This window comes from Sorex fumeus, unplaced genomic scaffold (assembly GCF_029834395.1).
Source record: "Sorex fumeus unplaced genomic scaffold, SorFum_2.1 ptg000122l, whole genome shotgun sequence".
NCBI lineage: Eukaryota > Metazoa > Chordata > Mammalia > Eulipotyphla > Soricidae > Sorex > Sorex fumeus.
Window position 1 is genome coordinate 49,004,775 of NW_026606179.1, and position 24,042 is coordinate 49,028,816.

Consider the following 24,042-nt stretch of genomic DNA (forward strand, 5'->3'; position numbering starts at 1 on the left):
GAGTAGACTATAGACTGAACATGATTGCCACTTCTTTTGCAAACCACAGCACCCAAAAGGGAATGCCCTGCCACAGAGGCAGGGTGGGACGGGAGGGATGGGGGGTGGGAGGAAAACGTGCACTGGTGGAGGGATGGACACTTGATCATTGTATAATTGAAACCCAAGCACAAAAATGTGTCAGTCTACATCAGTACCTCATGCTGTTTCACTAATAAAAATTAAAAAACAAAAACAGAAACACATCTTTCTTTCTGTGCACTGCAACTTTACTCCAAGTAAAGTTGCAGTGTACAGAAAATCACTCCAGCCCCTTCTTAAGGGGCTGGAGTGATAGCACAGTGGGTAGGGCGTTTGCCTTGCACGCAGTCGACCCAGTCGACCTGAGTTCGATTCTTCCGCTCCTCTCGGAGAGCCCAGCAAGCTACTGGGAGTATCTTGGCCGCATGGCAAAGCCTGGCAAGCTCCTCGTGACATATTCAATATGCCAAACACAGTAACAAGTCTCACAATGTTACTGGGCCCGCTTGAGCAAATCAATGAACAATGGGAGGACAGTGATAGTGACAGCTCTTTTTAAGTGGGGACTATACAGAGTGGGCAGGTGACAGTATCACTTCCCATTTTTGCTGCCATTATCTATAAAAGAAAGTCTTGTGTAAGACACAGAATTCGCCCATTTCTGGCTAATTTCTAAATTCTTTAGAAATAAGCAACATTAAGAATGCCTGGACACGCCACAGGAGCTGCAACCAAGAAACCAGACGTGCATAAACCCCTCTCAGTGGATCAGCATCTCGCTTACCATCACGGTCCTCGTCGTGGACGCTGAGGTAGAGATACTCTAGGCCTCTTCCCTTTTTGCCATGCTCAGCTCCCTGCAGTTTTGTCATGAGGGTTGTTTTACCAGAACCATCTTCACCTATAAATGAAGCATAGCACACAAAGACAATGTTTAGGAAGGCGAGTTTGAGGAATGACATTCATGTGACAAAGAATAACTAAGACATTCACACAAAGCCTGCTGCTGAGGTCTCACCCGCATAAACAAAGCAGCCTGCTGTAAGAGTGGGGGCAGTGGGGGGAGACGGCAAACTCCAAGATCTAAAGTGACATTCTGCTGGAAAAGGAATCCTTACTCTAGAAGAGAAAGAACAACGCAGACTCACAAACGCTACAGTTCATAGGAAAGTGAAAAACACAAATCTTTTACCAGAAAAAAGGGCAAGAAATCATAAAAATACAATTGAGCTACAAGTCCAGTAACTTGGAACTAAAAAGAAATGTCTGAAGCTGCCACACAGTCATGAAGAATGGAAGCTTTTATTCACTTTATTTCAGTTCATCTCTTTCATAAGCAACCTTAGGGCTAAGAAACTGCTAAAAATAATTATAGACCTAAGCCGAACTCTAAAGCACAATCTCAATAATTATCAAGCAAATCCTCATCTCCCTCCACCCTACTAACAATCCCCCCTCCCCGAAGAAAACCTTTAATATCAAGAAGAAGAATGTCACTGGGCACCCCTGGGACTTAATGACATGGAATTAGAGAAGCAAAGGCATTCCACAGATCAAAGGCGTCCTCTCTGGCCCAGGACAAGCACTTTTGTTCTGAGCCACCTGCCACTCTGCTGCCAGAGTTCTCTTTTTCTGGTGCTCTCCCCCCCCCCCCAACCCCATGACAGAGTCTTCTATCACTGTGGCAGTCATCAGACACTACTTTCAAAAGCAGAGTGGAGGGTACGAGGGATACAACAAGGGTTAAGACAACTGCCTTGCAATGGATGCCCTGGATTTAATACTTGACTCCACGAACAAACCCTCCCCTCCCCCAACCCATCAGAAGTGATCACTGAGCACAAAGCCAGGAGTAAGCTCCAACCAGTGCAGTGTGGCCTCCCAAACAAAAGAAAACACAAAAGTAGTCAGTCCACCAAAGCAGAAATCCCTTGGGATTAGGGATTAAGGTAAAAGAAATGGTACTGAAGAATCACGGAAAGGGGGCCTTCTGGAAGAAGCACCAGTTCTTCTGCCTTCCCTAACCGGTCCCATTTTATCTCATCAGTCACTTTCGGCAAGGAACTTCTGGTAGCCCGCAAACCACCACACCCTGCTGTCACCAAGGTCCTGGTGCAAACATTTATTTCCTGTGCCCTTGTGTATTGGCATGCATCCTTTAAAACACCCGGGCATGAAATTTCACCACAACACAGGGCAGCTGGAAGCGCCCACGATACTCTGCCCATGCACGACGCGGGGTACTGGGTTCACCACCCCCTCTCCATCCCCAGAGTGAGGTTCCCTGGCAGTGTTTGCGGCTATTTGCGTGCGGGCAATGCCCCGTCGTCGGCAGAACCCTTCCACAAAATAGGTCCGCTGGAAGAATGAATCCGGTCACACTCCCTCACTTGGATGAAGACCCCCCCCCCCCCAAGTCCTTACACGTTAAGGGACCTGATCCAAGCGTCCCAGCAACGAGGGATGGAGTCACAGCGGTAAATTCCCAGGGCGGATCCCGCGGTTCGGCTGTCATCTGTGACTCGCTAAGTCCCCTAGGCCTGGGCACTTGCTCATTCCTTGCCCAAGTCGCCTCGTCCCAGGGCCGGCTCCACCTAACTTCCCGGAGTCGCGGGAGGCCGGGGAGGTCACCGCGAATTCGACTGGGACCGCGGTAGCATCACCGGGCTCCCCGCAAGGGACCATATCCCAAGCTCGGGCGCCGTGGGCCGGGCCACTCCCGGGCTGTCCGGCGCGAACCTCCAGGCCCGTCCGCGCGACGAGGTCTGGGACCCGGCAGCGGGGCGCCCGCATCTCCCCCCCCCCCACCCCCCCCCCAGCTCCCGGGGCACCGCCCCGCCGCTCACCGAACACCAGGATGTTCTTGCCCGACGGCAGCTTAGACCTGGCGCGGGTGGACACTTCGCTCAGGATCGAAGACCTGTGGGGACAACGGCAAAGCGGTCAGCCCCGCGGCCGGCCGACCCCCCGAGTGGCCCGCGACGGCGCCGTCAGACAGCCCGGAGGGTCCGCCCAGCTCGCCCGGCTCTCCAGCGGGCCGCACCCCACACCCGGCCCAGCCCGGCCCGGCCCGGCTCCCGCGCGTCTCACCAAAGGCTCTGGCCCTCTTCCTCCTCAGTCGTCAGGTCGCCGGCGCCCGCCACCGCGGGCCCGTTGGGGCCCAGCAGCAGCTTCTTCTCTACCCCCACGGGCGCCATCTTGCCAACTGCAACCACAAAGAGGGCCGGGCCTCCCCCGGCCCGGCGAGGACCCGCGAGGACCCCGGAGGGCCGCCCGCCGCTCGCCGCCCGCGCGCCTCACGCCGCCCCCCGCCGCAGCCGTCGCGCCAACGGCAGCGCCGCGCCGCGCCGACCACCCGGTGAACGTGGACTCCCGAGGGGGGGTTGTCAAGCTGCCACGGAGGCGCGAGGGGTGGGAAACAGTCAGGCAGCCGCCGGGACAGCCCTGCGCCGGGAGGCGACAACGGCGGTGGGAGCCGCCCGCTGGGGGCGGGGGCAGGGGTGGGGCGGGGGTGGGGGCAGGCGCCCCCTGTCGGCCGAAAGGCGTAGTGGCAACCCCGCCCGGGTTCCTGGGGCGGGGAGGGAGGGGACCGGCCACCAGATGGGACTGATTCGCTGAGTTCAGGTTTGGGGACGACAGTGTAGCGTCACTTAGCCAGCTCTTATCGTGTAGAAGTGACGCTTGATCTCACGGAATCTTATCTAACCCTTTTTCAGATGGGGACTTTGAAGGGCAAGAAGTTTAAGAAACTCCTTCAGCGAGCCAAAGCTAGGAGACAACAATCCCGTACATCCGATCGTATTCACTGATCATCTTAAACGACTCTATTCTGAAACCTGCCTACTCCTAATCAAGTCCACATTGAGAGAATGATTTTAAGGGCCAGAGAGATATTACAGTACAGTGGGTCAAACTCTTGCCTTGCATACAGAACACCAAGAATTTGATCCTTGGGTGCAAACTTCATATGGTACACCAAGCCCAGCAAGGAGTAAGTCCAGAGCAAAGCCGTGTGGGGTCCAACTCCTCTATCCCCCAAATAATTGTTTTAAACTTGCCTCACTTGCCCACCCCATAAGTAGTCTACTTTTTGGCTAGGAGAGAGAGAGAGTACAGTAAATATGACACTTGCCTCCAACAAGGCTGATCCAGGTTCAGTTCCCCCTTGCTGCGCATGGTCCCATGAACACCTCCACTGGTCACTCCTAAGCACAGAGCTAGGACTACCAGAAGTGGTTTCAGCCCCCTTTTCCCCACCCCCAACTATGCTTTTCTGCCCTTGGCCTTATTCAGTCTTTTTGATCTTTTTATATATATTTTTAACTTTTAAATTGAATATACATGAGATAGACCATTAAAAGCGGTTTGATTGGGTTTCAGACTACAATGATCCAACACCAGTGTAATTTCCCACCACCAATGTCCCTAGTTTCCCTCTCACCATCCCCCAACAGCCCCTCCTCCCCGCCCCCATCTCTATGGCAGGCACTTTTCTTCTTTCCCTCTCTTCTTTTGTGGATTATGATTTGCAATGCAGGTACTAAGAGATCATCATGTTTGTTCAGGTTGTTCAGTAGTTTTATTGAGAAGGTAAGGCTGGAATAGCTTATTTAACTGGGTGGATGATCACAACTGCTGATGTCACTGATGGCATGAATTGGATGGGGCATGCTCCTAGTCTTCTTGTGGTTTGCTTATCTGCATTCTCTGTGCCTGATCGTTTAACAATCCTCTACCCCATCAACTGCCTAGGTGATCAGCAACAGTAAAAGTTTCCTGAATATGCGGTGGCCAAAGTTTCATGTCAAATGAGTAATGAATTGAGGCATTTCTGGCAGCACTCAATCCTTTTTCTCTGATGAAAAGTTATGGTAGTTGAGAAAGTTTCCAAAGCTGTGCTTGACAGAAATAGTTCTCAACCTTTTTTTACTTCTGCAGAGTGGTGAAAATAGAAATAGTGAACTACTAAGTCAGAAATAAAATCCCTTAATGGTATTTTATTTTTTTTAAATATAAAATATAACTTAATCCAGGTATACTATGTGTTACGTGGAAGTAACTTTTTTGCAGACTGACACTGGTCTGTTGACTAATAAACCACTGTCTCAAGCACCCTCCTATCTAGAATTCTTGCAAAATAAAAAAGGAAAGAAAAAAAATTCTGGTACTAACTTTTCCATTTCCAACAGATCATATTAGAGAATTTTACTTAAGGCTGATGGATTTAATTGATCTGTAATTTTAAACTCCATTTTTCCTTTTTTCAACTTTAGGGTTTTTTCTTTTTCTGCTTTTTTGGGCAACACTCAGCAGTACTCAGGGTTTACTCCCAGCTCTGTGATCAGGGATCACTCGTGGTGCTCATTTTCAGGGGACCATTTCTGGTACCAGGGTATTGACTGCATCCAAGTCAAAAGTCTTATCTGCTGTACTACCTCTCAGATCCAGTTATTGCTGGAAGGGATCCCTGATATGTCAGATCACAAATGAGTGAAGACTTACTAGATGACATGGATCAGAGACTACTAAAGTCCAATAGTGGGGTTAAATATAAATGTATACAAATAAAGTAGAAAGGAACACAAGTTGTTTTGTTTTTGAGCACCTGGATGTACTCAGGATCACTCCTGGCTCAGTGCCTGGGAGTTGCTATCAGTGGTGCTCGTGGTAATGCCAGGGATTGAACCCAGACTATTTTCATGCAAAGCAAGCGCTCCAGTCCATTAAGCCATCTCTCTAGTCCAATTTGTCTTAACCATAATTTGAGCCTATCTGTAGAAAGCACAAGAAGCATTTTAGTAAAGTTCATCAAACCTCTTTTTGCCTAACAAAGAAGACACTTTGCCAGTCAAGCTACATTTCTTTCTAAATCATTATTCTTAAAATGGTGTTGCATAATTTCTGTTTTAGGGAGCTTTTTTGGGGGTTCACACCTGGCAATGCACAGGGGTTACCTCTGGCTGTGCACTCAGGAATTACTCCTGGCAGTGCTCGGGGGACCATAAGGGATGCTGGGGATTGAGTCCGGGTTGGCTACATGCAAGGCAAATGCCCTACCTGCTGTACTATTGCTCCAGCTCCATGTTGCATAATTTCTAATTAACATAATAACTATTACCTCAGACCACTTAAAGTGAAAAGATGTTTAAATCATGTCTCAACAACATGAAAGGCAATTTTTTGGGCAGGCTTGAGGCCACACCAATTAACTCTTGGGGTTGATAAGGTGCCAGTGATCAAAACATAAGTCTGGCATGCAAAGCATATGCTCCAGTTTACCGAGATATTGCCTGGCCCCAAGAGACAATTTCTAATTATCTAAGCCAACAAAATATATTCCTTTTTGACTACTGAAAACAACCTTCACGAATTTTGAGATGTGTAAGTTAAAATAACCCAGACTATTTAATGTATCATGATAGTGCTTAGTCAATAAATACTGACAAATAATGGTCTAGTTGCTGTAAGAATTTTCCTAAATGCAAATTATTCTTTTGCCTAAAGGAAATTTTGACTTAAATAGAATTTTCACTGTGGATCAGAAAACAATTTTAATAAAAAACCTCCGCTGTAGGATAACATTGTTTTGTCCTTCCTGCATAGCCTCAGGTAGTTTAGATTTATTGGATTGCTCCCATTACAGTGCTCCCATTCCTCTGTTTATTTGTAACTTTCTTTGTGCTCTGTTGACTTGTAAATATTGTTTTTCTCTTCTCCCTAAGTCCTTTGCATAGCTTATTCAGAGCAATGTCCTTTTGGGGATTTTTTTTAATTTTTGCTTTTTGGGTCACACCTGGCGATGCACAGGGGTAACTTCTGGCTCTGTGCTCAGGAATTACCCCTGGCAGTGCTCAGGGGACCATATGGGATGCTGGGAATTGAACCCGGGTCGGCCGCGTGCAAGGCAAATTCTTACCCGCTGTGCTATTGCTCTAGCCCCGCAATGTCCTTTTTGTATGGACACAAGAAGACATGCTTTTGTAATGTGACTCTCAGTAATATTTCCTTCCTGGGCATGTGTTCTCTCACCTAAGCCTCAGCTGCCTTTACTTCCTAGTGCCCCCAAAAGCAGGGTCCTGACAAGGAACTGGATGGAACCAGGGCAAGCGGTAAGCTATGTGCTACCCTGGCATCGAGATGGGTCTGGCCAAAGCACCATAACGCTTAACTATAAGTTAAGAGCTTGGTCATGGACAAATGCAGTCATGATCCAAAAGTAATAAATAGATTTGGACCCTGCTAGGGTTAGGAATGATTAATCTGGCCTGAGCGCTGTAGTCTGAGGCAAGATGTTCCCAGGAGAGCTGCCCTACAAGTGTCTATGTTATCTCTTACTGTGTCCATACAAAAATAGCTAGTATTGATATGTGGATAGTTACTGGACTGAGGAAAAGAGAAAAACACCTTTCTGGGTATTTTGCCCTTGGGCAGTCAGGAAGGGCTTTGGAATATCCTAGGTGGTGTTCCCTTTGAACTTGGTGGGCCCTCAGGAAGGGCTTTCTTATGTTGATTTCGCTACCTGACTGGGGGCAGTGTCAGTCTGGAGAGATAAGGGAGTTGGAGACTAGAGAGCTGGTGAGGAGAGAGAGCAGGGTGGCCAGCAAGATGGACTGTGGAGAGGTTAGCAAGGCAGAAAGAGAGAGAAGAATGTAGAAGAAAAATACAGGAGCAAGCAGTTGGAGAGAGTGGAGAGGAGAGGAGAGGCAGGAATGAAGAGAGGATTGGAATAAGCTGCAATGAGGACCAACCAGCCTGGCCCTCATTTCTTCCTTCATCTGTCCTTGGCCAACAGCCGTCCCGATCCAGGCCACACAAAGCGGCTCAAGACCACTGAACGCGGGTGGTGAGATAGAACCGTCCAGAGAGCCCCTGAACACACAACCTTCAACGTGCATAGATTTTACACACCGCCCCTCTCTGAGATCCCAGCTACAGAGAGTATCTCGCCTGCGTGGCAAAGCCTGGCAAGCTCCCTGTGACGTATTCAATATATCAAAAACAGTAACAAGTCTCACAATTTGCTGTGAGATGTTACTGGTGCCCGCTTGAGCAAATCAATGAACAATGGGAGAACAGTGCTACAGTGCTACAGTCTTCTTTTCTAAGTAGATATAGTCATCTGTAAGAGGTCAAATATATATAATTGCAGGAAACACCCAATTGGGACTGAATGGAGCAATGAATCAATGAGCATATAAGCATGAGTTTTCAAGTCCTAATATATACCTCAGCAACAGCATTTTAAGAGTAATGGAGGCTGCAACAGTATCTTTTAGAAATTGTGGTGGAATAATAAAAAGCAGAAAATTGACACCTAACCTTTTGGTTTTCCACTAGACAAAAACAAACCGAGAGACAACAAAAAATTATTTAAGCATTTAAAAAGTAAAAGCAAAGAGATATAAACTATAAAGAAATGAATCTGACCACAGAATTTGGGAGTATTCAAAGCAACTGTAACCTTTGGAAGGGGAAAGATTTTAATTAACAAAATATCGAACATAGATTTAGCATATGTGAACCTTAACTTGAACAACATGAAAACTATTCTTTTCCCAAGTTCTGAGAATCCTGTACACTCTCTGGGTAAAAATACAAAAATTCAAATGTCTTGCATAATATTCACTGCAATACACCAATAATGCTTTAAAATTTTTTTAGGAGAGTCAAGACACCTGTGCCTATGGTACCATATGGTGTCATGGATCAAACTTGGAGCTACTGTATGCAAAGTATGTGCTCTAACCTTCTGAGGCATCTCCACAATCCTCAAATAGTGTGGAGGAAAAAGCTGAAGAGCTTTTTCTCCTACTTACATTCTATGAGTATAAGGAAAAATATAAGCATCATAAACAAATTTACAAAGGAGTTTTGTCTTATCTGAATATTGAAAGTATATTTATTCTACATACATTATTTTAATAATTTGATAAGCTACACCATCACAAAAACCATTTTAATTACTAGGTATCCCTTTTCCACATTCCCCATCTCATGAGAGTATAGAAGAATATTTTAAATTTTGTATCTTCAAGGCACTATATTTTAAGAATTCAAACTAAAAACTGACAAGTCTTCTAATCAAGAAGTCACAGGCTTGGGATGTTTGATCAGTTTGTGGTATTTGTGAGCAAGGTCCACAGCTTTCCGTCCTCGCTGAAAGGGGTAAGACCACAGAATTGAATTCCAGTGATTTCCCATTTTCTTAACTCCACTGAAAAGGTAACTTACTTCTTCTTCAGTAAAGTTTTTACGTACCCTTCTTTTTTCTGTAATTATTAAGAATGAGTGTATTAGTACTGGCTTAAAAAAAGAGATCTTTATACTCATTATTTTATTCATTATCTTTTTACTCATCATACAGACATCTACTTGCATTTTAAAAAACTGAGCGTTGACTAATAAGTTAAATGCTCTCACTGAGTTGTAAGTAGTTTTCTACTGCACCTACTTAATCTACTTAACCTACTGCACCCACTGTAATATTACTTGCAGCAGTTTCCAATCAAGAAACACAAAGGTTTATAAACATCTGATAATTCTCTCAACATTCCTGTGAGAGTAGTTAACAAATAGCTTACCTCTCTTACAGATACCATCTTCCCAAAGGGCTCCATAACTTTATAGATAAAAAAGAATATCAACACTTGTTACTTTAGATATAAACTTGATATTTGTAAAGAAAACAGGTGTTTGAAATTTGCTTTTAAATCGTGTTTAGGAATGATAAAACACTAAGTGATAGTACAGTCGATAGGGTGTTTGCCTTGCACACAGCCGACCCTGGGTACAATCTCCAGCACCTCCTATGGTCCCTGAGTGCAGAGCCGGGAGTAAGCCCTGCGCAGTGCAGGGTGTGACCCAGAACAAAAACAAACAAAATCATGTTCACGACTTATACTTATGCTCAGTTTGATTAAGTTAGGGATACTGAAGCTGGCACAATAATACAGTGGGTAGAGAGTATATGGTCCCCTGAATACTGCCAGAAGAAATTTCTAAATGCAAAGCCAGGAGTAATCCTTGAGCACTGATGGATATGCCTCCACCCAAAAATAGTAGGGATGCTTTCTACAACAGAAATAAATGCACATAATGCACAGTTGGAACCTGTCAACATAAATATTTTCTGATGATGATTACTAATAAATTACTTAATTTTTAACCATTTATTGTTAATTCATGTTATCACTGCAGACAGATGCTGAAAAGTTTTTGTATTTCCACTTAAGACTGCTGTTTTCTTCAGTAGGACCTGGTATAGTTGTGCTGAGATACACTTACAAAATCTTGACTTGCAGATTGCTAGCCATTAGTCTACCTCTCCTAGGAAAGGAGCTTCCCATTCAGGTCTTTTAAAACAGAGGATGGGAAGATAGTGCAGTGGGTAAGATGTGGCTGAACTCTGGTTCAATTCCCAGGATCCCATATGATCCCGCAAGCTCTGCTAGGAATGATTCCTAACTGCAGAGTTAGGAGTAAACGCTGAGCACTGCCAGTGTGTTCTGAAAACCAACCAAGCAAACAAAAAATTCAACAACAAAAAATGAAAGAAAATTTTACTAGCAGAAGACTAGTAAACTTCACTAGTAGAAAACTAGATTAGTAGAAGACATAAATTTAAAATTAATGAGAATAATGTATAATATTGAATGATATTATTTAGGATATAAGCTCCATGGAAGGAAGGTTCTTTTTTTTTTTTTTAATTTTTGCTTTTTTGGGTCACACCCGGCGATGCTCAGGGATTACTCCTGGCTCTGCACTCCGGAATTACTCCTGGCGGTGCTTGGGGGACCATATGGAATGCTGGGAATTGAACTTGGGTCTGCTGCATGCAAGGCAAATGCACTACCTGCTGTGCTATTGCTCCAGCTCCTTTCTTTTACTTTTGTCTTTTTTGTCCACCATACATTAACTGTGCCTAAAACAAATTTAACAGATAGAAGATCAACAAATCTTTGAAAATTTATTATTGGTAAAAACTGTTTAGAAACTTTTCATACTTTGGATCTATGGAAAACTATCAAAGAAATACATGGTTTCAACTTTGCTTGCCAGATTACTTGAACTCATTATAATCAGTACTAGATAAATTATAATATTCAGGATATTAGAATTCTGGAGTTAATCCAGGTAAAGCCAGCAGTTACTTTCCCATTTCAGTTGCTACCTCACTGCCTTCTATACTCAACAACTGTACCAAATTCCTCAAAGGGTACTGCAGCAGACTATGAGCTGTTACAGGAAGAAGCTGCATCCTCTTTGGCTTCCGTAGTGATCCTCTTAATTTGACTGGGGTCTCTAATATAAAAGGAAAATTTATCAGAGGGGAAAATATCTATATGTTAAATATTATAGGTATGCTTTCAGATATAAAGTCAATATTCATAATTATCTTTAAGATGTCTACATTCTAAAAAGGAATACTAAATTATTAGTTTTAGCTAAAGCAATTCTAATTAAAAAGATGCATTTTTTGTTTGTTTTTGGTTTTGGTTTGTTTAGTTTGGTTTGGGCCTGGCCATGCTCAGGCATCACTCTGTGGTCCCTTGGCAGTGTTCAAGGGGACACAGGTGGGGTAGGGCATTGAACCATGGCCAACCACATACAAGGCAAGTGCATTAATCCCTGTACTATCTCTCCAGGTCCCAAAGATGTATGTATTTATTTGATTTGGGGGATTCACCTGGCTGTGTTCAGGGTTACTCCTGTCTCTGCACTCAGGGATCACACCCGGTCAGCTCGAGGGACAATATTGGGTTCCAGGAATTGAAACTGAACAGCATGACAAGCACCCTATCTACCACACTATCGCTCCATCCCCAAGATATATGTATATATGTATATGTATATATATATGTATATATATATGTATATATGAATTTATTTATTTATGGCTTTTGGGTCACACCTGGCAATACTCATGGGTTACTCTTTACTCTGCACTCAGGAATTACACCCAGTGGTGCTCTGGGGACCATATGGGATGCCAGGGATCAAACCTAGGTTGACTGCATGCAAGGCAAATGCCCTACCCACTATTATATCTATCATTCCAGTCCGATGTACATATTTATATCCTGAATGTTACATAACAATATTTAGGATTCTTTGTATAGTCATTATACAATCATAATTATGTCAATTTAATGAAGCTCTGAAAATTATATTATTTAAAATGATAAAAAAAATTTTTTTTGATTTTGAGGGTATAGCTGGCAGTGTTCAGGAACTACTCCTAGCTTGGTTCTTATGGGTCTCTCCTGGCAGTGCTTATGGGATCACAGAGTGCCAGAAACTAAACCGAGACCTCCTGTATGCAAAGCACTTGCTTCAGTCTGTTATCTCTTCAGTCTTATAAAATATTCTTGCTACACATTTGCTTCCAAGACCTGTTGCTAAAAAATCTATTATTTATTTCATGCCAATTTCATGTGAAAAACAAAATTTCCTGGGCCAGAGAGCTAGTATAGTGCTAAGGCATTTGCCATGCATGTGGTCAACCTTGGTTCAGTTCCTCAAACTCCATATGGTACCCTAGGACCATCAGGAGTGAATCCTGAGCACTGACAGGTGTGGTCCAAAGACAACAAAACAAGACAAAAAAACAACAACAAAACAAAATGAAGATTTATAAATATGATACATTTCAATAGAAAATAACATTTTGGGGGAAACCATAACAACAGTATAGAAATTTTAAAATCTTGCCTTGTATGCTGCTGACCCTGGTTTGAATCCTGGTACTGCCTAATGATTCCCTGAGCACTGACAGGAGTGGTCCCTGAGCACAGAGCCAGAAATAGCTCCTGAGCACTGCTGGGTGTGGCTGAAAAACCTAAAAGAAAAAATAGAAAAGAAACATACCTATTTTCTAACAGTTTCTATAGAAAATACTGCTTCAAAAAGTGGAATAATTTTTAATGGTTCTGGTTTAATTTTACTTTTCTTTTATTACATTTACTTACATTTTTGAAGTTCAGGGGACTAAACACAGGGTCCCATACATGCAAGGAAGGTTTTCCACCATGGATCACCTCCCAAATCCCCTTAACTATAATTAAATTATTTATCTGAGGGGGGAGGGGAGTTGGGCCAATACCAACAGTGCTCAGAGGGTACTACTCCTGGCTCTGTGCTTACGGGGCAATAATGTGATACTGGAGCTTGAAGCAAGTTAAGTTACACACAAGGCAAGCACCTTAACCCCTGAACTCTCTCCAGCCCCTATAATCTGATGCAGAAATTCCAACTTTAGTAGGGGAAACGGATATAAAAAAGCAAATTAAAAGTTTCTTTCAAGGTCTTGGCAGTGAAATGATTAAATAGAAGTTGTGGCAACATTTTTACTGGTGGGACCAATTCTGAATGTCTTTGTAACAAGTAACAATGACTCTATTGATGCTCCTAATTTCCAGGTTATTTTAAGAGGTAATGGACTGAATAGCTTATTTTTTTGTTTGTTTTTGGGGACCACATCTGGCTATGCTCAGGGGCTAAGCCTGGCTCTATGATGAGGAATTAATCCTTTCTGTGTTCAGGGGACTATATGGGATGCCAGGGATCAAACCTGGGTTTAGCCACGTGCAAGGCAAACGTCCTACCCACTGTGCTATGGCTCGGGCCCTGAGTAGCTTATTCTTACTGTGCAGGTACTAATTTCATATGAACACAAGAAAATTGTCTCTAATAAATTTGGAATTGTGACAAACTGGAAATGTTAATCAATGTCACTATCCTCCCGTTGTTCATCGATTTGCTCAAGCGGGCACCAGTAACATATCCATTGTGAGACTTGTTGTTACTGTTTTTGGCAAATCGAATACGCCACAGGGAGCTTGCCAGGCTCTGCCATGTGGACAGGATACTCTTGGTAGCTTGCTGGGCTCTCTGAGAGGGACAGAGGACTCGAACCCGGTTCGGCCACGTGCAAAGCAAACACCTTACCCACTGTGCTATCGCTCCAGCCTGGAAATGTTAATATGTAGTTAAATTCCTATAAATTCATCATTTAAGTAGTATTTTGAATTTTGAGTATTTGGGGCACTTATGGAGGGTGGTCAGGCCACAACTGGCAGTACTTAGGGGACCTGTATGGTTCCCTAGGGCGCTAGGATTGAAACAGTGTCAGCTGCGAGAAAGGCAAGAGTTCTGTTTACTATACTCCGTCTCCAACCCTGCATTTTTTAACATTTCAGGGTCTAAAGGGGCTAGTCCTGGCTCTGTGCTGGGAGACTATATGTGGTGTAGTAGCTGAAAGGGGATCAGCTACATAAGGCAAGCACATTAACCCCTGTATTATCTCTCCAGCCATAATACTTTAATTTTTAAGTAGGTCTTTGAGATCTATATGTCATTTTAATTTTGATTTAAGTGGTAAAGTTATGAACCAGAGCCTTTTATAACATATTTCTTAAGCATTTTGTACATGAAAGAAAATTTATTTTTAAAAATAAAGATATGACCCAAAGGGATAGAACAAACAGAGCTTCTGGAGAAAGACTTGCATTTGAATCAAAGCTCTGCCATTGTGAATTTGTGCCTTAAAGTGTGAATAAATATGCTCTTTAAAAACATTAAAATAGGGGCTGGAGTGATAGTACAGTGGGTAGGGCATTTGCCTTGCACATAGCCGACTCGAGTTCAATTTCCAGCATCCCAGATGGTCCCCTGAGCACCGTCAGGAGTGATTCCTGAGTGCATACCCAGGAGGAATGCCGGAACATTGCTGTGTGTGACCCAAAAAGCAAAAAAATAAAAAACCAACAACAACAACAACAAACAACTATAATGCACCTAATACAGAGTTGGTGCTCAATAAATGTTAGTTTCTTCCTGTTTTCTCCCAACTGGCAACCAGCCAGTAAGCAAGCAACATGAAGAAAGGAAAAAAAGAAGTCTGTTTTCTTAATAAGTTTGGGCTTTATCCAGCAGTGCCAAGAATTATAACTACAGAACCATTAGTGATTTAATAGACTGAGATTAAATAGCTATTCTTATCTTTCTCAGAAATTTAAATTTAGGCTTATTTAAAAATTAAATATATTCACTTATTCCTCCTGAGGTAGTACACTGATGACTGAGTTTATATCTTCTACGTGGGGTCAGCAGAATTTCTGAAAAATAAAACATTTAGTATATTTAGTGTATCAAAGCTCTTTATTAGTATAATATTCACTCTGCACATTTCTAGTGGAATCTTTAGGGAGATTTGAAAGAATCTTTAAACCACCAAAGAGACTAAATCTACTTCTGAGGTACATCTTAAATCATAGATTATTCAGAGACAACTTCTTTCACCAGCATTATTTTACTCTCTAACTTTTAATATACTAAATATTATGGATCATAGTTCATAGTTATAGTTTTAAAATTGCTTAATTACTTTTGTTACAGATAAGTGTTTTCCTTAGTTCACTTTTATATCTATCTTCAGCTTCCATAATAACTTTGTGATGATCACACTGGTATGGGCAAGAGTGCAAGAGCTTGCTAAAATTTCGGCTATTCAGGGATTTTCCGACCGCTATACAACCTAAAAGAAAACGAAATAATGTGCTGAAGTTATAAAATATATAAGAAGAAATCTATAAAAGCAAGTATCTTTATGATGGCAATATAAAAGAAATCAGTAACATAATTAGACCAAGGGAAAAAAAAAAGAAAAAATAGTCCAAGAAGCCCAAAGTCATGTCAACACCACAAGACAGTGAAATAAATGTTGCAGTAGGGTGTTAACTACCTGTCATGGGGATAAAGGGAAGAAGCATCAGTTTGGTCTGGGTCTGAGCAGCTGTTAGGGAAGACATGCTAAAGAAGTAGTCCTTGGACTGAGAAGAGAGCCCAGAGAGCTAGTGTGCATGCTTTTCAGGAGTTCTGGTATAATTCCTGAGCATTGATCTGGGAGTAGTCCCTAGAACATTTGGGCGAAGCCCTTTACATCTGTTGTCATTACTTTTTAAACATTTTTAATGGAAATTTTCAAGTATACAAGATCAAAGAGAAAACTATAATGTACCCCTATGTATTCATTATCCAGCTTCAAAATAAATTATTCACCCATGGAAGTTAAAATTTATCTACACATTAGTTATTCTGCTCTACCTGACAAGTACACACTGGATTATAAAACCTGGAATATTCTTTAAAGTATCACTTCAGGGCTGGAGATGTGCTCAGCATGTGCTCTAACCCGGGTTCAATTCCCAGTACCATACTATCACCCTAATATTACTGGATGCAGCCTTAGAGGGTGCTACAACCACCAAGGTGGACCAGATACCCCCAGAACCACAGAGCCCAAGTACTGGACCCTTAAGCCCTTGGAACTAACAGCTAGTTGGCCTAGAATCAAGAATTGCTGCTGAGAGCTGGAGAGATAGTACAAGGGGTAGGGTGGTTGCCTTTCACACATCTGACCCATGTTCAATCCCTGGCATCCCATATGGTCCCCCAAGCAACGCCAGGTGTTATTCCTGAGTGAATGTGAGGAGTAACCTCTGAGCATTGCTGGGTGTGGCCCCCTAAAAAAACTGCTCATGAGTCTTCACCACCTAATAAACACTAACATTTCAAATTTTCCCATAATATAAAACTTTTTGGGGGGTCAAGGGACTCCCAAGTGGTATGCTCAAAGAGAGTGTGACCCCTTACTAAGATTATTGGCTAAGTGGTCTGGTGGTTCAATGCAAAAGACCCGAGGATGTGGTGTTTCATACTGAAAGTGTCCAGGGCCATCCCACATATATCATAGGGGACGATGTGGTGCCAGAAGTTGAACTGGGTTGGCTGCATGCAAAACTTGCACCTTAACTCCTATAGTCTCTTTGGCCCCTGGTAGAACTTTTAAAAAAAATTAGTTAAAATCATGATCCTCATTACATTCAATCAAGACATCTCTTGAGTATCTTTTTGGGTTTTGCTTTTGGTCACACCTGGAAGTGCCTAGCCCATTGCACTATCTCTCCAGCTCCTCTCCTGAGTATCTTTTAATTAATTACTTGTCAGTTACTTGTAGGCTCTTTGTCTTTTGTTCTACAGGACCTCCTGAAGTCTTGGTTCTGTTAATTACAACCTAGTTGTGTTCTTTAAAGAGCTCCTGATTTCCCAATAAACTAATAATCAGATTCAGATGATTAATCAGATTCATATTCAACTGTTTTTAGTAGAAGTCCTCAGAGATATTACTGTGTACTTCTTACATCATATTAAGAAGTACATAAGTCAGAATCTCTTTTAAAATTAAAATAAAACAGTATGTTCAAATATTGTTCACATCTAGCCATTATAAAGTTTTTACCTGCCACAGTGTTAGCAGCCCATTCCTAAAGAGCTAGAAGATAGCTAAACATAAAACCTGACTGGGATGAGAACATTCTGAGTACCATGAATATGCAAAAAAAAAAGCATAGGTGAAAAAACACAATATGTTTAGGGCCAGGGAAACAGAACAAGGGTGAGGGATTATGCTTTGTAAATACCTGACCTGGACTTGATCCTCAATGCCACATGGTCTCCTGAACATTGACAGGTATATCCCTAGAGGCCTCTGAGCACCAGAGTGTGTGGCGCTGGTGGCCTCCAAACAGTTCCTAGATGGTCCTAGTGGTCCCCAGCACTGCAAGTCTTGAACAGCACTATTTTGTTGGGCCCTAGCACTGACCCATCCTCCCAGTTGGCTGAATATTGCTGGAAACAGCCTCTGGGCTGAGCACTTCTTGGAAAGCTTCCACACACAGAGAGAAAGCACAATGTGTTCAGAGAATTAGAGGTTCTTTGGTATGGCATAAGGGTTATAAGGCATGAGAGAAGTATGGCGGAAAAGCTGAAGCTAGTGAGGGCTGCCAGACCGATTCAGATAGTCTTGAAATCTTTCTAAGGAATTTTAACCATCTTTGAGACAATAGGGAAAAATATGAAGAATATTTAACAGGAAGGAAAATGAAATGGCTTCACTGGTCTTAACAGGGTGTTTAAATAAAGCTAAGAGGATCAGTGGAGTTCAACATTTCAGAAAACAAGGGGAATCTGAAACAGGGCATTTGAGGTAGAATGCCTATTGTTGCTGTTTTTGATGTGTTGGGAACCAACCCCAAGTTGTATTTTGCTGCTGAGCCATATCCTCAGTCCTGAGAATGCAGAATTTTGAGAAAAAATATAAATAATGAGTCATGGTAAGGAAAAAGTTTAGAATAATCCTCACAGTTGACCGAGAAGTTTGTGAAGTTTGGGAGGAGACTGGCACACATCTGGCAGAAATAAAGGGAACACGAATGGTTCTGGTGGTTCCCAGCAACAAAGGGCCCAGAGAAGCACCACTAGCAATGGACCCTAGTATTGAAACATATAGTCTGGTTGTTGAGTATCATGGAACGTAGGGAGGAAGGGAAGGAAGGAATTTGAAATTCTAGATGGTGTGTGTAAAGAGAAAAATAATACATAATTCAAGGTCTGGAAAATCAGAAGACTAGTGATAAAAGTGGTTGGAGGAAGGTCATACACTAAGCTTGGGTATAGCATAATTTCTCAAATCTTAGAATCACACTGCTGCCCTTGTTTCTTGTTTCACACTAGTTTTTGTGCAATGTTTGCTTTTCATCACAACTACCATTGAACATCCAGTTCTAAGTCCTGAGAGTTAGCACAGTAAATAGGGAATTTCCCTTGCATATGTCAGACCCAGGTTTGAGCCCAGCACCAGACATGGTCCCTCAAGCCATGCCAGGGGTGATCCCTGAGTGCAGAGCCAGGAGTAAGCCCTGAGCACTGCTGGATGTCGCACATAAAAGGAAGAAAACCAAACTCTATAAATGTATGGTATCATCAAAAGGAACACAGTGCAGGGCCAGGGAAATGACTCAAAGGGCTGGAGTGCACACTTTGCATATGGAAGTCCTGTACTTCCAATCCCCAGCACCACAAGATCCAACAAGCAGGGAGTGAACCCCCGCAAAAAAAAAGGAATAATAAATTATTAGCTGTTTTGATTCATATAAACAAATATGGGAATAGTAGCCTGATACAAATTGATGTTAATTTAAATATTTTGAATATTCAAAATATTTTAAATAGCCCCTCAACAGTGCTTAGGGAATACTCCCAGCAATACTCAGTCCAGCAATAATGGCTGATGGCTGGTGCTTGAGTCTGGCTATAAGGTGTGCTCAGGTCCAGCAGTGCTTGGAATTTGAATGCTTTATTGTGTTTCTGATTCTTATTTCTCCAAAGGAAATGAAGTTTAAATCATACATATAGAATTCAAGTTAACTGTATCACTCTTATCACTGTCATCCCGTTGTTCATCGATTTACTCAAGTGGGCGCCAGAAATGTCTCTACTCGTCCCAGCCCTGAGATTTTAGCAGTCTCTCCTTCCTCGTCTTTCCCAACACTGCCATATTGGAAGCTCTTTCAGAGTCAGGGGAATGAGACCCGTTATTGTTACTGTTTCTGGCATACTGAATACGCCATGGGTAGCTTGCCGGGCACTCTGAGAGGCAAAAGTTAACTAATTTTATATAATTATGATACAATTACAATTAAAAAATACTTACCTGAACATCTATACGTCAAAAGTTTGGAATTGTTATCAATTGCTAGGAAATTGGCGACTTCTCTATTTATTATATCTGAACATAATGTAAATGGATCTGAAAATAATTGCAAAATGCAAGTTTTGATTAATGGAATGATCCTAATATTTAGAAGATTAACTTTTTTTTTAATTTTTTTTAGAAGATTAACTTTTGATATTTTCATAAGCTTTAAGTCAATATGTATAATATTGTACATATTGTAATATGTACATAATATGTAATAATATCCAGTCATCCTGGTGAATGAATAAACAGTAAATGTTTTGCTTATCAATAAAAGGAGACTGAGATAATTTACCAGAAAGATAATAAAAGGCATGTATAATATATAAGCATAAATACTTCTACATTAGAATGTAAATAAAACAATGTATTTTCTGGCTTTGTTAGTCACCCAAATATCTGTTTTCATAAGAAATAAAAGAAGAAACGTTCTTAATCATACCTGTTACTGGTAACTGCTGCTTTCTATTTTTGGCAATGGGAGGTGGTTGTTTGAAAACCTGGCTGCTAAAAAAAAATACAACCACCATATTACTTGAAGTAAATACACTGGTGTGTGGATATCTGTTTCTGTAAGTAAAAATATCACTATCAGGGCCAGAGAGATAGTACAGTGCATAGGGGGCTTCCCTTGCATGCAGCCAACCTGGGTTCAAAGATTCTCTTATGGTCCCCCAAGCACAACTAGAGGAGATTCCTGAGTGCAGAACTAGAAGTAATCAACCTCTGAGCATCACAAGGTGTGGCCCCAAAACAAAACAAGTAAACAAAAAAGATATAATTCTGAATGTCTGACAGGCAGGAGGAGCTGAAGCCAAAATCTGGCAAATTGTGCCAAAGTTGGGTGTGCAATAGTTACAGCCATATTTTTTTTCTTTTTGGGTCACACCTGGCGATGCACAGGGGTTACTCCTGGCTCTGCACTCAGGAGTTACTCCTGGCGGTGCTCAGGGGACCATATGGGATGCTGGGAATTGAACCCGGGTTGGCCACGTGCAAGGCAAACGCCCTACCTGCTGTGCTATCTCTCCAGCCCCTACAGCCATATTTTTAAAAGTTGAATTAAACAAGACTCCAGAGTACAACAGTTTTAACAACATAAGAGGAAAAGATTATATAAAGGTAAAATAGGAATAATAAAGCAAACATAAAATAAAATAAAAAAGGAAGAGAAGCAATCAGTGGACCCAAAGTTAAAAGGGCTGGCCCAACAGTGTCACTGATTCCTAATTCCATATCCTCAAGAAATCAAGGTAGAATTACATCAAAATTACTTTGAAAAAGGGGGTGGTGATAATATAATACATTTTCCAGATACTCTGAAATCTGCCTAAAACAAAGCAGAATACTAGAAAGGGTTTGTGAAATAAGACTGTAATCCCACATTGCACCCCCCCACACACACAGGTTACCCAGGAAGTTTAGAAAGTGCATGGACTGGAGTAGGTGAAGGGAACAAACCAAAGGGCAAGTTTAAAGCAGTTTTTCATCCAATAAATCCTTTCTCATCCTATAATTCTACTGAATTTACAAGCTTGTTTCTTCTATATTATGCCTGAAACATTATCAATGCATACACTATTACTTTAGGTATAGGGGTTTGGGTGCAGGTTTTCTTTCCTGAGTATCCTTTCTAAAACTCAAATTTGATCACGCCATTAATTTTAAATTACTAGTGACTCCTTTAAATCAATGAGTTAGAATAAAAAACCCTGAGCAGGACAATCGAGGTTCTAGATAAACTGGTACATACCTCCCCATCCAAACCATTTCCTAACAAGTCTTTAGGCTTCTCCTGTGACCGTGTGCTATCATTTGTGATGTCTAATGTAGTATACAGTACTACACAAACATTTGCCAGGTAAGTACAATTCAGAAATAATTTTAAAACCATACCTTGATTGAGAAGCAACATTATTTTTTTCAGAAGCTGTTTCTTCATATAATTTTTCATTGCAGACTGAATTAGCTTTACATAAAGTCTTATTTTGCCTGTTTTCCCTAGAACAAACATTATCTGGATTTGCACTCTTTAGCCACGTCTTCATTTGGCCATTAGTTGTGCATGATTTAGACTTAATTTCAGGTGGTGTATAACCTTGAAGTTGTTTAGACTGTTTTTTACCATTATCTTGAGCCTTAGGGCCTTCACTGATATTATTTTCATGCAGATATTTCAATGCATTTTGGATATTTCTGTTCACAGATAAAGCATCATTTTTAAATTTTTCTCTTTCTGTTTTTCCCTGTATTGTAAAAATGAAAGTAAATAATTTCAAGATAGTATATTTGTGCTGTAATTCAGTATTTAAATATTAAAAAAATATTAAAGAAAAGAAAGTATTGTCAATAGAACATATATGATAATGTGTAGTTTATATTAGGAAGAATGGAAAGCATATTCAATAAAAGATTTGGGGGCATATTAGTTTTCTGGGAAAAAAGTTAAGTCGAATCCATATTTCACAATCTACACAAAACCAAATAAACAAAATACTTAATATAAATAAACTAAGCATTTAAATATAAAAATAAAATTATGAGCCATATAGTGCAAAGGGTTGGAGCACATGCTTTACATGTGGAAGACCCAGGTTTGATACCTGACTTTTGGTCCTACATATAAACACTACTGGGAGCAGCTCCAGAGCTGGGGAATGGTGCCCCTGAGAACTGCTGGGTGTGGTTCCAAAAACAAAACAAAAATAAACAATGAAAATTGTATTTAAAAATTAAATAAATTCTAAAAGTAATCATGCTGTCTTAATATTTTCAAGGGAGGACGACCATTTCAAGTATTACACAGGACTAATAACTATATTATAGAATAAAAAAAAATACGGGCTGGAGCGATAGCACAGCGGTAGGGCGTTTGCCTTGCATGCAGCATATGGCCGACCCGAGTTCGATTCCTCTGCCCCTCTCAGAGAGCCCGGCAAGCTACCGAGAGTATCTTGCCCGCAAGGCAGAGACTGGCAAGCTACCCGTGAGGTATTCGATATGCCAAACACAGCAACAACAAAGTCTCCAATGGAGACGTTACTGGGCCCGCTCGAGCAAATCGATGAACAACGGGAGGACCGTGACCGTGAATTCTTTAGCCACATATAAAAAAAATTAAGGGGGCCAACAGAGATAGTACAAGGGTGAAGATGCTTTCCTTACATTCATTGGGCTCCAGTTAGATTCCTGGCACCTGTCCCCTGAGCACCACAAGATCACCTAAGTACCACCAGGATTAACCCCAGAACACTGAGCAGGGAGTAGCCAATGACTATGAAAAGCTATAAAGAGCTCACACAACTTGGGCAGGCAGGATATCTGACACTTCTCTAAAAGGATGAAATTCATGCTAAGGGGCTGGAGTGATAGCACAGCGGGTAGGGCGTTTGCCTTGCACATGGTCGACCCAGGTTCAGTTTCCAGCATCCCATATGGTCCCCGGAGCACTGCCAGGAGTAATTCCTGAGTGCAGAGCCAGCAGGAATAACCCCTCTGCACTGCTAGGTGTGACCCACCCAAAAAGAAAAAAAAATTCATGCTACAACTACAATCAGATACCAACACACACACACACACACACACACACACACACACACACACACCCTGTGAGAATCACTTTCATCAAAAAATTTAAAAAGCTGGCAAGAGTGGAGAAAAAGAAATCTACACACTGTTGGTGGGAATAAGGTGATGAAAATAGTATTTTCCATGAGTTTAAAAAAATTTTGGGGGGGGTATGGTGCCGCCAGCAGGTTAATCTGTACCTGTGAGGCGAGTGCAGCAGCAGCCTGATGGCACTGTCAGACTTTCAGATACCCCAAAATTGATGCTGTGCCTTTGGCCAGACCCTAAAAACTTGGGGCAAAGTTTACCAAGAAAGTAAATGGCCAAAAGTTAGGTATGTGGGAGACACACCCACAAACCACCTCTGGCTCAACTATATAATTGGAAGTATGGCCTCTCTGGTTCCTGATCAAACTGGTTAATGGCCATGATCCCCGAGACTCAGAAACGAATCTCGGAACCCAAAGGCTTTTGGCAGAAATGTATCCTGTTCCTGCAGTAGGTTACTGACGCTTGGCCACTCCGGGTGGAAATAGGTTTCATGCCTTGGCCTGTTTCCCCTGGTGGCCCGGTGACCACCATCATGCAGAGGCCACTGGACAGTCAGGTTTGGGTGCAGTGATGAGACACGCAGGGCCTCTCCAGATGGTGGAACTGGCCCTTCCTCCCCATCTGAACGAGACCCCAAGTTGCCACCTACAAATGGCTTCTCTGGCTCCTGATGAAGCTGATTAACGGCCATGATCCCAGAGACTCAGAAACAAATCTCGAAACCTAGGGGCTTTGGGCAGAAATGCATCTGGACCGCATACAAGGTGGCTGCCGCCTCAGAGCTTATAGGAAAGCCAGGTATG

General features: G+C 42.1%; 2 protein-coding genes across 5 annotated transcripts in view; both read right to left on the minus strand.

Moving 5' to 3' along the window:
* DYNC1LI2 (dynein cytoplasmic 1 light intermediate chain 2) overlaps positions 1-3,260 on the minus strand; it is a 32,399-nt gene extending 29,139 nt beyond the window's left edge. For 2 of the 4 annotated variants that reach the window (XM_056135973.1, XM_056135972.1), the window contains exons 1-3: positions 3,112-3,260; positions 2,868-2,941; positions 806-922 (exon numbers count right to left, since the gene is read on the minus strand). In XM_056135973.1, the coding sequence (XP_055991948.1) occupies positions 806-922; positions 2,868-2,941; positions 3,112-3,218 (298 nt within the window). In that variant the 5' untranslated portion in view covers positions 3,219-3,260. The remainder of the gene's footprint in view (positions 1-805; positions 923-2,867; positions 2,942-3,111) is intronic. The other 2 variants (XM_056135971.1, XM_056135970.1) reach the window with 2 other exon arrangements.
* A 5,764-nt stretch (positions 3,261-9,024) lies between these two features.
* The window catches only part of TERB1 (telomere repeat binding bouquet formation protein 1), a 38,896-nt gene continuing 23,878 nt past the window's right edge, over positions 9,025-24,042 (minus strand). Inside the window, exons 12-17 of the mRNA XM_056136973.1 lie at positions 21,518-21,867; positions 20,064-20,128; positions 19,577-19,672; positions 15,410-15,559; positions 15,075-15,140; positions 9,025-9,290 (exon numbers count right to left, since the gene is read on the minus strand). Of these exons, the coding sequence (XP_055992948.1) occupies positions 9,103-9,290; positions 15,075-15,140; positions 15,410-15,559; positions 19,577-19,672; positions 20,064-20,128; positions 21,518-21,867 (915 nt within the window). The 3' untranslated portion in view covers positions 9,025-9,102. The remainder of the gene's footprint in view (positions 9,291-15,074; positions 15,141-15,409; positions 15,560-19,576; positions 19,673-20,063; positions 20,129-21,517; positions 21,868-24,042) is intronic.